This window comes from Cottoperca gobio, chromosome 5 (assembly GCF_900634415.1).
Source record: "Cottoperca gobio chromosome 5, fCotGob3.1, whole genome shotgun sequence".
NCBI classification, from domain to species: domain Eukaryota; kingdom Metazoa; phylum Chordata; class Actinopteri; order Perciformes; family Bovichtidae; genus Cottoperca; species Cottoperca gobio.
In genome coordinates this window covers 28,472,026-28,484,708 of record NC_041359.1, presented here as the reverse complement: position 1 = coordinate 28,484,708, position 12,683 = coordinate 28,472,026, and the positions used below count along the sequence as shown (strand labels likewise).

Here is a 12,683-nt window from a genome sequence, read left to right as displayed (position 1 = left end):
CTATTTGTGGTGTAAAATGATGTGTTATTTATGACACAATGATGTGCCTATGCCCCAAACCGCAGTTCTGAGTATTCGGCCTTCTTGGAGACCCTGAATGGAGCCCTGCAGGGGGCTCCATTAGGGGACTCCTTAGTCTTGCTGGGAGACTTCAACGCACACGTGGGAAACGATGGAGACACCTGGAGAGGCGTGATTGGGAGGAAGGGCCTCCCTGATCTAAACCTGAACGGTCGTTTGTTGTTTGACTTCGACTGAGAAGGTTATCGGCCGGTGGAAGGAGCACTTTGAGGAACTCCTGAATCCGACTAACACGCCCTCTATGGTTAGAGGCAGAGCTGGAAGCTGATGGGGGATCATCGTCAGTTTCCCTGATGGAAGTCACTGAGGTAGTCAAACAACTCCACAGTGGCAAAGCCGCAGGGGTTGATGAGATCCGTCCAGAAATGCTGAAGGCTTTGGGTGTTGATGGGCCTGTCTTGGTTGACACGCCTCGTCAACATTGCGTGGAAGTCTGGGACAGTGCCTAGGGGTTGGCAGACCGGGGTGGTGGTTCCCTATTTAAAAAGGGGGACCAGAGAGTGTGTGCCAACTACAGGGGTATCACACTTCTCAGCCTCCCTGGTAAAGTCTACTCCAAGGTACTGGAAAGGAGGGTTCGGCCGGTAGTCGAACCTCTGATTGAAGAGGAACAATGCGGATTCCGTCCTGGTCGTGGAACAACAGACCAACTCTTTTCCAACTATAGCGACTCATTTCATTAAAATAACTAAATATATACAGGCAATGAATGTTTATTGTACCAGTTTCCACAGCGCTCTCTGTATTACAACACGACTATGGAACTTTCTATTGTTCATATTCAAATGCATTTAGTAGTCCTAGTACTTCAACTCATATAATTATATTATGAATTATGAATTAGCGTCACACATAAACAGATCATCTACATTCCTGAGTGATATATTATTTCATATGCGCTGCGTGGCGTGGACGTCTTGAAAGCGGTTGTTAAACTGCTGCTGCAGTGTTTCTATGTCGGCTGTTGTTGGGTAATGTTTTCTCACATTCGGGGGGCATCTTTGCACATCTCTTCACACGAGGGGAAGTGTGCCAAATTAGGACGGTCGGATGAAAGTCCTTCTTTAAACAGAGCCAGTTAGTATGTGTGTTTGTTCAAGCAGTGGTGGAAGAAGTGTGACAAGTGAAAGCAGCAATACTTCAGTTTAAATACTCTCTTACATTAAAAGCCAGGACTTTAATCAGCATCAAAATAAACTTACAAAGTAAAAGTACTCACGAAGCAGAATTTCAGAATAATATATATTAGATTATTGGATTGTAATTATCGATGCATGTGTTCATCACTTTAATGTTGCAGTTGGTAAACATGGGGCTAATTTTCATTACATATAGTTGACTTAACCTATAGTTATATATCATAACTTAGTTTATTTATCATTTGTCTTAAATATTTGTCTTTGTTGATGTTGCAAATGGATCTGCTGTGATGCAAGAAAAGTGTCAGACTGGGATGTTTGTGCTTTTTTGATCTTATCACCCAATGCTAAATGTAAAATATAAGATACAAATAAATGTTGTTGTATGGCACTTAATCGGTCATAATTCAAATGTAACATTTTCTTTATTGTATTATTAAGTGTAATTCTTTTTAAAATACGCTTCAACAGAAGCACCATGATAAAAAAATGTAATAAAAATGTGTTTACGCTAAAGTTAAATCTCAAATCAAGCTAACTTTCAAAACTATTCTTATCATTAATGTAACTTTGGTTTTACAAACTGAAATGTTGGAAGTGAAAGTAACAGTTAAAGCTTCATCCTGTTGATACAGATCAATGTGTCACTTTCACTGCTTAAAAAACATCACACACAAACTGAGAAAGTGTTGCTCCCACTTTATTTCATGAGAACTTAACAAACCCATTTCTGACCAAGAAAACAAGGCCAGTGTCGCTTTTCTTTTTGTTGGTGAGGAAATTCCTACTAAAAAGGCCAGTTTTTAAAATGCAGCTGTGATTGTATAACACATTTGAACCTCATCGTGCTTCTTTAAAAAGGCTTTTGTCTAGAAAAAACATCAAAGTGAAACATTTCTTCCATCATCCGGCGTCTAGCTCATATCCATGCCCTCTGCGGGCCCTAAGCCCCCCCCGTCCCCTCCCTGCACGCTCTGGTAGATGGACGCCATGTCAGCGTTGGTTCTGATCTGGTTGGCAAAGTCAGCCATGCTGGGGCTCCTCTCCACCTCGGGCACGGCCAGCAGGGCGGCGACAGCGCGCATGGCGGAGCGCCGCAGCTCCTCCTGCTTCTCAAACTCCTGCTTCACCGATCCGGCTTTCACCTGCGGGTGGAGATTCATTCATAGTCCTCAATAATCCTTAATAATATGTGCATTATCTATTTCACGAGAAGAAATACACTAAGGGCCGCTGATGAGTTGTGCATCACGCCGGTGGGATTCTCAAAAGAAATTGCGATAATGATATTACAGCGCAAACACACGCTGCTTAGTAGCTGAGCATAAATGTTGCACAAGAAACACAGCCGGCAACATCAACGACTGAAACATTTCATTTTCAGTGCGTGAGCAGGCGAGGAAACATGAGAAACCCTATCTGGGATTATTATCCCAAGCATAATTAATAATAACAATCACAAGCGTCTGAAGATGCTAATAATAATAATCTTTGTGCACTGGAACATTTACCTGCGAAATGTCTGCACATTACGTCGTTTAAATACGTGTGAATAGCACCGAGAAACCTTTTGCTTTGAGGATTACATGTTTCTTTTGGTCTTATTTGTGCAGGATCAGCAAAAACTGCGCAATCCTTTTGTAAATTTGACACTAAGTTTTGGCCATAGCTGCTTATCAGTCATGACATTTAATATCTTTGCATCGATGCCACTCAGCAGTTGGATGGATTGTGATTAATGATACTGAGCTGACTGGACGTTGTTCTGTTCTGCAACCAGAACGTCTAACTGTTGCACATAATGCAGCTTATAATGAAAACTGTATGGGAGGTCAAAGCTGACACAATCTGAAGAAGGAAACAAAGGATGGTGTGTAACTCATAAACTACTTATTTTTAAGTTAAAAGGTGAAGAAAAATCTATAAAAGAGCCAAAACATGATGGGTGTCCCGGTAGCTCAACCGGTAGCACAGGCGTCCCAAATACAAAGGCTGAGTCCTCGCCACCGGCCACTGGTTCCAGTCCTGTGGCGTCTGCTGTATGTCGTTCCCTCTCTCTCCCCTTTCACAATCTGCACTTCTCATCATAAAGGCATGAAGAGCCGAAATGATCTTTATGAGTCATGTTTGTTTATTATCGTTTTAATTTCAGAAAGTAAAACGCGTTTGAACTAATAATTAAGATTGTCACCTGGATGTAGAGAGAGATTAATTACACTTATTTGTTGTTTATTTATTATATAAAGCTATGGTGTATAGAAGACAGCTGGCTGTGTTATGTATTGAGTCTTATTGTGAAGGTTAAACATGAGTATTGATGTATATGGACTTGTAAAGTGTGCTGGTACCTTGGTGGTGCAGGTAGCTTTCAGAGGCTCGATCAGTCTGTCCAGTCTTTGGAGAACAGCTGCAGGACACAGAGAGGCCAGTCTGCCCAACATCAGGAAGGTCAACATCTACAGAAACACACACAAGAAGAGTGACGCAGATGAACGACACACAGAGAGCCGCTGCAGACGCTCTGGGTTCTCTCAAGGCTTAAATAAGCATGTGTGATGCATTAGATGATTGACAGTCCTTCAGTCAGACAACATGAACTCTTCATACACCTGAACACAACACGTTCTGGACATCAGTGGTGCAAAGTAACTTAGTGCATTTGATCAAATACTGTACTTAAGTGCAGTTTTGAATGCAGGATTTTTACACTGAGGTATTGCTATGTTTACTTAACGTTTCACTACAGCTGAAGAGGGTAAAGACTGTAACTAATAGTTACATTAACACAGTTATCTTTGTATTACAAGTGTTCTGACATGTGATGTTTGAATATGTAAATGAAGCATTATGTTATTACAGATGTGCTGATGTGCTCCATGTCCAGATGTAAAGAGAAGTCTGGATGAAGCAGGTTCAAAGTGTTTCATGTTGTTCACATGTCAGAGGTTTGTACAGATTCTAGTTACACACACACATCCCACAGTGAAAATTGATCTTGAGTTGCAGTCGTTGTGTTTTTAGGGAGAAGAAAGCTGCACATAACTCTGATGTGATCTTTCCTAAATGTTTTCCACCCACCCTGATGTCATAGTGATCTTTGAGTCCTTCCTCCACATGATCCAGGAAGTGCAGGACGTCCAGCCCCTCCAGGCAGCTGTCCAGCAGGGTGTACATGCACTCGAAAGCTGCTTTACGCACATCCAAACCATCGTCCACCGTGTGTTTGAAGGGACCCATCTCCACCTGCAGAGCACGTACAGAATGAAACATCTACGCATTAAGAGACAAACGTCAGACATAAAAACAACTCACCTCTCTGATGAGGTCCTTCCTGATCTGCGTCTCTTTGTACAGGTGAGGCAGCACTGTTGCTAGGAGACCCCGGATCAGAGATGGCTTGTTGTGAGCTGCAGAGTTAAACATCACCAACGAGACTCGGCGCACGTTGAGGTCCTCGTCCTGCAGCGTCTTCAGGAAGTCGCCTGCCAAACAGACAACAATAATAAATAATAATAATAAACAACAATAATAATAAATACTAATAATCAACAATAATAAATAACAATAATCAACAATAATAAATAATAATAATAATAAAAAACAACAATAATACAAAATAAAAAACAACAATAGTAAATAATAATAAACAATAATAAATAACAACAATAATAAATAATAATAAACAACAATAATAAATAATAATAAACAACAATAATAAAATAATAATAAACAACAATAGTAAATAATAATAAACAAAAGTAAATAATAATAAACAACGATAATAAATAATAATAAACAACAATAATAATAAATAATAATAATAAACAACAATCAATAATAATTAATAATAATAAACAACAATAATAAATAATAATAAACAACAATAATAATAAATAATAATAAACAACAATCAATAATAATAATTAATAATAAATAATAATAATAAACAACAATAATAATAATTTGTTTAAAAAAGTTAAATAAATTAAAAAGAAAATTAAAAACCACATTGAAAGATATTTTGTATTCTGACCTTTTTTTTTATTAAAATGTTACTCATGTACCTGTATCTACCTTGTGCAGTATAGTTTTTGAGATCATAGCTATTTAATAGAAAGTTTTGGGTTGTGTGTGTGAGTGTGAGTGTGAGTGTGAGTGTGTGTGTGTGTGTGTTTGTGAGTGTGAGTGTGTGTGTGCGTGAGTGTGAGTGTGAGTGTGTGTGTGTGTTTGTGAGTGTGTGTGTGCGTGAGTGTGAGTGTGAGTGTGAGTGTGTGTGTGTGTGTTTGTGAGTGTGTGTGTGTGTGTGTGTGTGTTTGTGAGTGTGAGTGTGTGTGTGCGTGAGTGTGAGTGTGAGTGTGTGTGTGTGTGTGTGTTTGTGAGTGTGTGTGTGCGTGAGTGTGAGTGTGAGTGTGAGTGTGAGTGTGTGTGTGTGTTTGTGAGTGTGAGTGTGTGTGTGTGTGTGTGTTTGTGAGTGTGAGTGTGAGTGTGAGTGTGAGTGTGTGTGTGTGTGTGTTTGTGAGTGTGTGTTGTGCGTGAGTGTGAGTGTGAGTGTGAGTGTTGGTTGTGTGTGTGTGTGTGTGTGTGTGTTTGTGAGTGTGTGTGTGTGTGTGTTTGTGAGTGTGTGTGTGTGTGTTTGTGAGTGTGTGTGTGTGTGTGTTTGTGAGTGTGTGTGTGTGTGTTTGTGAGTGTGTGTGTGTGTGTTTGTGAGTGTGTGTGTGTGTGTGCTTTTCATCAGAGCCAATTTAAACGTAACGTGTTTGAAGCGAGTAGAGCTGAGCTGCTACAGGCAGAGAGTTCAGGAGTGTATTCCACATATGTACGTGACTCCTGTCAGAACAGTAAGCTAGGGAGGGAATTGTTGAGGATATATATTTGCGTCTCCAGTAGCCCCACCGCCTGCTCTGTGTCGTCGAGGACTTCTTGTTACAGAAATCTATCCAAACAAAATGTTATTGTGGGAGACTAACTAAAGATATGATGCTCTAACTTAAGACAGACTTTAAAAACATGGGAAACTATGAGTGTGTGTGTGTGTCGTACCGATGCAGTCCTTCAGCAGTGAGTCTATGGGAGCCGGTTGGTCGACAATAGTGAACTTGACAGCTGTCACCACCGTGCTGCGAGTCAGAGGAGAACCTGTGAGAGGAGCATTAACATCATCACGCTAACACACGGTATACCATGAGTTCAACAGCTGCTCTGAAGTCTGTTTTCCACTCAAGGTGTTACTCCATATCAATCCATAATAATATGAAGTATGTAATAGTTTAAAATTAAATGTACATTTACATTAATGCACAAGGAATATTAATGTAATGATATAATATATAATAACAGTCACAGTCTGGGACATTATTATACTTTCATACATGTTCCTGATCATACTTTAACTTAAATACACTTTTACTTGTAACAGAGTATTTCTACAGAGTGATATTAGTACTTCAGTAAAGGATCTGAAGACAGGCAGACAGACAGACAGGCAGACAGACAGACAGACAGACAGACAGACGGTCAGACAGACACACAGAGAGACAGACAAACGGTCAGACAGACAGACGGTCAGACAGGCAGAGAGACAGACAGACAGACGGTCAGACAGACAGACAGACGGTCAGACAGACAGACAGACGGTCAGACAGACGGACGGTTAGACAGACAGACAGACGGTCAGACAGGCAGAGAGACAGACAGACAGACGGTCAGACAGACAGACAGACGGTCAGACAGACGGACGGTTAGACAGACAGACAGACGGTCAGACAGGCAGAGAGACAGACAGACAGACGGTCAGACAGACAGACAGACGGTCAGACAGACAGACAGACGGACGGTTAGACAGACAGACAGACGGTCAGACAGACAGACAGACGGTCAGACAGACAGACAGACAGACGGTCAGACAGACAGACAGACGGTCAGACAGACAGACAGACGGACGGTTAGACAGACAGACAGACGGTCAGACAGGCAGAGAGACAGACAGACAGACGGTCAGACAGACGGACGGTTAGACAGACAGACAGACGGTCAGACAGGCAGAGAGACAGACAGACAGACGGTCAGACAGACAGACAGACGGTCAGACAGACAGACAGACGGACGGTTAGACAGACAGACAGACGGTCAGACAGACAGACAGACGGTCAGACAGACAGACAGACAGACGGTCAGACAGACAGACAGACGGTCAGACAGACAGACAGACGGACGGTTAGACAGACAGACAGACGGTCAGACAGGCAGAGAGACAGACAGACAGACGGTCAGACAGACAGACGGTCAGACAGACAGAGGGTCAGACAGGCGGACTAACTGCTCAGCAACATCTCCATCATCAGATCTGATCAGACCCAAACAAACATGTCCCTCCTCACGCGGGATCGTACCGTCTCTCAGCTGCTGTTTGAGTCTGGGTAACAGTTGTGCAGCGTTCACTAAGGTCAGTTTCCCCAAACATTCAGCCACCAGGTTCCTGGTCCCCTCCTCCTGACACTCGCAGTTCTGAAACAGCAAAGCCCAGATGGACTCCACGTGGGCCGAGAGACTAGAGGCCGGACAGGCACTGAGAGAGAAGAAGAGGAAGAGAGAAGTTTAAAGGGAATCTGGTTAAAGCTGCACTCGAGTGGAGAACGCCTGTTTAACATCTGAAACAAGTGTTCTGCAGGAGAAACACTTCACAAGTTTTATCCTGCAGACTACGCAGACCGACATGAGGAGTAAAACAGAACAGGTGACACCGAGGAGAGAAAGAAAAGGTGCTTTCAAAGAGTGAAACCAAAAACACACAATAGATTTTGACGAACACACACACCTGATGACTTCTTTGAGGGAGTGCAGGAGCAGGTACTGTCTCCGCGGCTGGGAGGAGATCTCCTTCAGCAGGAAGGGCAGGTAGTCGTTCAGGCTGCCGACCGCCATGCTGCCTAAAGCGCAGGACGCCGCCGTCTTCACCTGAAACCACAAACAACATTAATATTTAAAAGAAATAACCCAATAATTACTCGCTTCACCTTCATTCATCCAGTTGATGGTTCAGAAAGTTTTATGTATTAAATATATTTTCCACCTTTTCTCTTAATTGTCACCATGCAGACAACACACACACACTTAATGTGTATGTGTGTGTCTTCACTGTCAACAATAAAATGCAAAACATTTATTTTTAGAAAAATTTGATGAAAATGTGACATCAAAGAAAAATAAGTTTGACTTTGAAAAAATAAGTTTCAAATGTAGTTTTAATGTTGAATCCAGACGTCAACAAAGCGAGTGTAACTTTAACTGAGCTTTCAGTTAAAGTTACACTCGCTTTGTTGACGGCTTTACTAGAATTATTTATTTATAATTAATATAACTTTTATTTAATGGGGACAATTTATCTTATTTGTGTTTTTTGGTGCCTAAAATGTTTGTTTATTATTATTAATGTTTGTTTTTTTACTCGCCTTCAATCCGTTTCTAATTTAAAAGAAAGGTCCATCGTTGATATGTGAATCCACAATGAAAATAAGAGTTGTTTGCTGCCGAAGAGCCGTGTCTCTTACCTCATCATTGGTGGAGGAGATGGCCTCCAGGATGACGCCCTGCACCTCCTTACTTCCCCCCAGGCTGCCGCTCCTCCCCACCTCCCCCAGACACAACAGAGCCAGGACTCGGGCAGACTCCGGAGAACCAGGGTTCTTGGCCTGAGGAGAGCAGAGGAGCTGCAGTGACACTGATACAGAAGATGTTGTATATTACCTGAGTACACACTCCCACACACCTCCTGCAGGAGGCTGGACACAGTGGCTGGTGTCTCTTTGGGGCAGGAGGAGGACAGAGCAGCCACACAGCGAGCGACAGACTGATACGACTGTCTGTGGATGATGGAGGTGTCTGAAGACTGAGCGCTGTGGAACGGATCTGTGAGAGACTTCAGCAACTGACTGAGAGGAGAGGAGAGGGGGAGAGAGGGGAGGGGGAGAGAGGAGAGAGGAGAGGAGAGGGGGAGAGAGGAGAGAGGAGAGGGGGAGAGAGGAGAGGAGGAGGGAGGAGAGGAGAGGGGGAGAGAGGAGAGGAGGAGAGAGGAGGGAGAGAGGAAGGGGGGAGGAGGAAGAGGAGAGGGGGAGAGAGGAGAGGAGAGGTGGGAGAGAGGAGAGGAGATGAGGGGAGAGAGGAGAGGAGGAGAGAGGAGGGGGAGAGAGGGGAGAGGAGAGGGAGAGGGGAGAGAGGAGAGGTGGGAGAGAGGAGGGGGCAGAGAGGGGGAGAGAGGAGAGGAGAGGGGGAGAGAGGAGGAGGGGGAGAGGAGAGGGGAGAGAGGAGAGGAGAGGGGGAGAGAGAGGAGAGGAGGAGAGAGGAGGGGGAGGAGAGGGGGAGAGGAGGAGAGGAGAGGTGACGAGGAGAGGGGAGAGAGGAGGGAGGAGAGGAGAGGGGAGAGAGGAGAGGAGGAGAGAGGAGGGGAGAGAGGGGAAGATGAGGAGAGGAGAGGGGGAGAGAGGAGAGGGGGGAGAGGGGGAGGGAGGAGAGGGGGAGGAGAGGAGGAGAGGAGGATGAGGAGGGGAGAGAGGAGGGGGAGGAGAGGGGAGAGAGTAGAGGAGAGGGGGAGAGGAGAGAGGAGAGGAGAGGGGAGAGAGGAGAGGAGGAGAGAGGAGGGGGAGGAGAGGGGGAGAGAGGAGAGGGGGAGAAAGGAGGGGGAGGAGAGGGGGAGAGAGGAGAGGAGGAGAGAGGAGAGGGGGAGAGAGGAGAGGAGAGGGGGAGAGAGGAGAGGGGGAGAGAGGAGAGGAGAGGGGGAGAGAGGAGAGGAGAGGGGGAGAGAGGAGAGGGGGAGAGAGGAGAGGAGAGAGAGAGGAGAGGAGAGGAGAGGGGAGAGAGGAGAGGGGGAGAGAGGAGAGAGGGGAGAGAGGAGGGGGGAGGAGAGGGGGAGAGAGGAGAGGAGAGGGGGAGAGAGGAGAGGAGAGGGGGAGAGAGGAGAGGGGGAGAGAGGAGAGGAGAGGGGGAGAGAGGAGAGGAAAGGGGGAGAGAGGAGAGGGGGAGAGAGGAGGGGGAGGAGAGGGGAGAGAGGAGGGGAGGAGAGAGGGAGGGAGGGGAGAGGAGAGGGAGGAGGAGGAGAGAGGAGGGGAGGAGAGAGGAGGAGAGGAGAGATTTGTAATCAGCTGGATATCAATGTCTTAACTCCACACACTTGATTGCAGCATAAACATGTGGTTTTATTTCTGAACTTTTAACGGGCTTCTAATCACCTACACTACAGTTAAGATCAGTACGTTCTGTTTATAAGCGTGAGAAAAACACAAATCTTGCTTCTTCTTTTTTTAACATGAAAATGGTCCCAGAAATCACAAAACATCAGATCCAGATCAGTATTATCAACAGAAACAAACCATTAGCAATTATCCTCAACCTTCAACAGCTTTCCCACCAGAAAACTGTTGACCTGATCCGAAACAGGTCCAGATAACACACAGACACACAGACACACACCATCTTACCTGTAGCCCAGGTTACTGGTTTTGGACAGCACCAGTGCCTGTAGGAAGTCCAGTATGGCTGCCAGCGCTGCACCCTGCAGCAGTGGAGAGTGCACGAGCCTGAAGACGCCCGGCAGCACGGAGGAGCTGATCTTAGCCAGAGAGGAGGGGCAGGCTCTGGTCATGCAGGTCAGCAAGGTGACGGAAACCTAAACAGAGACATGTGAACTACAACACGTCTCATAGACCTTTAATAGCACCACATGGTATGAGAAGCCGACTAGAAGATTAGAATTGACTCAAGGGTTTATTTTTGGGATTAAATGTCTGTTAGCAGGATTTAAGACTTTATGTGACACATTTCTCATGACAATTGCAAATTGGTTCAGTGTGTTTATGTTTTCTTTGTCTTCTAACATCTTAGGACCATGTTGGAAGTTATTATAGTAAACTGAAACTGAAACAATCAGTGAAAAATACTGTTGTAAAACGAAATAAAAATTATATCTTAAGCTTAAACTAAGACTGAAACGATATTGCATGTTTAAAAAACTAATAAAAATAAAAATAAACATAATTGTATTAAAGTATGAGTTTTTTAGCTATAATATACTAACAAAAAGGAGACCGCTTGAATTTCCGCTAACTATCGCGATTAACACTTGCTATTGTTAAAATAACAGTTTGTACAGTGTAGCCCATGACCAGGTCATTAGACAAATGAGAGAATCCAATTAGAGCATCAATTACTCTCTAAATGTCACAGCGTACATGGTGGAAGGAGCGTGATTATTTTGTGTCTGTGTTTATTTCAGTGCAGCACCTGTGATACGTGCATGTCGCTCTCGTCCACCAGAGCAGGAAGCTCGCTCAGAACGGGCTCCAGGGCTGCAGGTTTGATGCTGGCAGCGTGATGTGTGACCAGCGCCGTCAGACATGCCAGTGTGGCGAGCTTCAGAGCTCGCTGGTTCTTCCGCAAGAAAGATCCCAACACAGACAGAGTCTCTGGCAGGATGGACGACAAGTTGATCTGGAAAGAAAGACACAGAGAGAAAAGTAATGATGTTTCAGTTGTGGAAGAAGTATTTAAATCCTTTACTGCAGTAAAAGTACCTCTGTGTTCCTGTTGCATTAATGTGTGTGTTACATGTTCCTGTTGCATTAATGTGTGTGTTACATGTTCCTGTTACATTAATGTGTGTGTTACATGTTCATGTTACATTAATGTGTGTTACATGTTCCTGTTGCATTAATGTGTGTGTTACATGTTCATGTTACATTAATGTGTGTGTTACATGTTCCTGTTACATTAATGTGTGTGTTACATGTTCATGTTACATTAATGTGTGTTACATGTTCCTGTTGCATTAATGTGTGTTACATGTTCCTGTTGCATTAATGTGTGTTACATGTTCCTGTTACATTAATGTGTGTTACATGTTCCTGTTGCATTAATGTGTGTTACATGTTCCTGTTACATTAATGTGTGTTTACATGTTCCTGTTACATTAATGTGTGTTACATGTTCCTGTTACATTAATGTGTGTGTTACATGTTCCTGTTGCATTAATGTGTGTTACATGTTCCTGTTACATTAATGTGTGTGTTACATGTTCCTGTTGCATTAATGTGTTGTTACATGTTCCTGTTACATTAATGTGTGTTACATGTTCCTGTTACATTAATGTGTGTGTTACATGTTCCTGTTACATTAATGTGTGTTACATGTTCCTGTTACATTAATGTGTGTGTTACATGTTCCTGTTACATTAATGTGTGTTACATGTTCCTGTTACATTAATGTGTGTGTTACATGTTCCTGTTACATTAATGTGTGTTACATGTTCCTGTTACATTAATGTGTGTGTTACATGTTCCTGTTGCATTAATGTGTGTTACATGTTCCTGTTACATTAATGTGTGTGTTACATGTTCCTGTTACATTAATGTGTGTTACATGTTCCTGTTACATTAATGTGTGTGTTACATGTTCCTGTTACATTAATGTGTGGTT

General features: G+C 43.6%; 1 protein-coding gene across 1 annotated transcript; it reads right to left on the bottom strand.

The window, feature by feature from the left end:
• Positions 1–1,903: 1,903 nt before the first annotated feature.
• On the bottom strand, positions 1,904–11,786 carry LOC115008898 (cullin-associated NEDD8-dissociated protein 1-like; the record flags this gene model as incomplete). The annotated part of the gene is made up of 11 exons (XM_029432786.1): positions 1,904–2,365; positions 3,569–3,676; positions 4,299–4,463; positions 4,533–4,702; positions 6,261–6,356; positions 7,610–7,785; positions 8,035–8,174; positions 8,768–8,908; positions 8,986–9,148; positions 10,691–10,878; positions 11,493–11,786. Coding segments are annotated over 11 exons (1,872 nt in total), but the record flags the coding sequence as incomplete, so codon positions are not given.
• Positions 11,787–12,683: the final 897 nt, after the last annotated feature.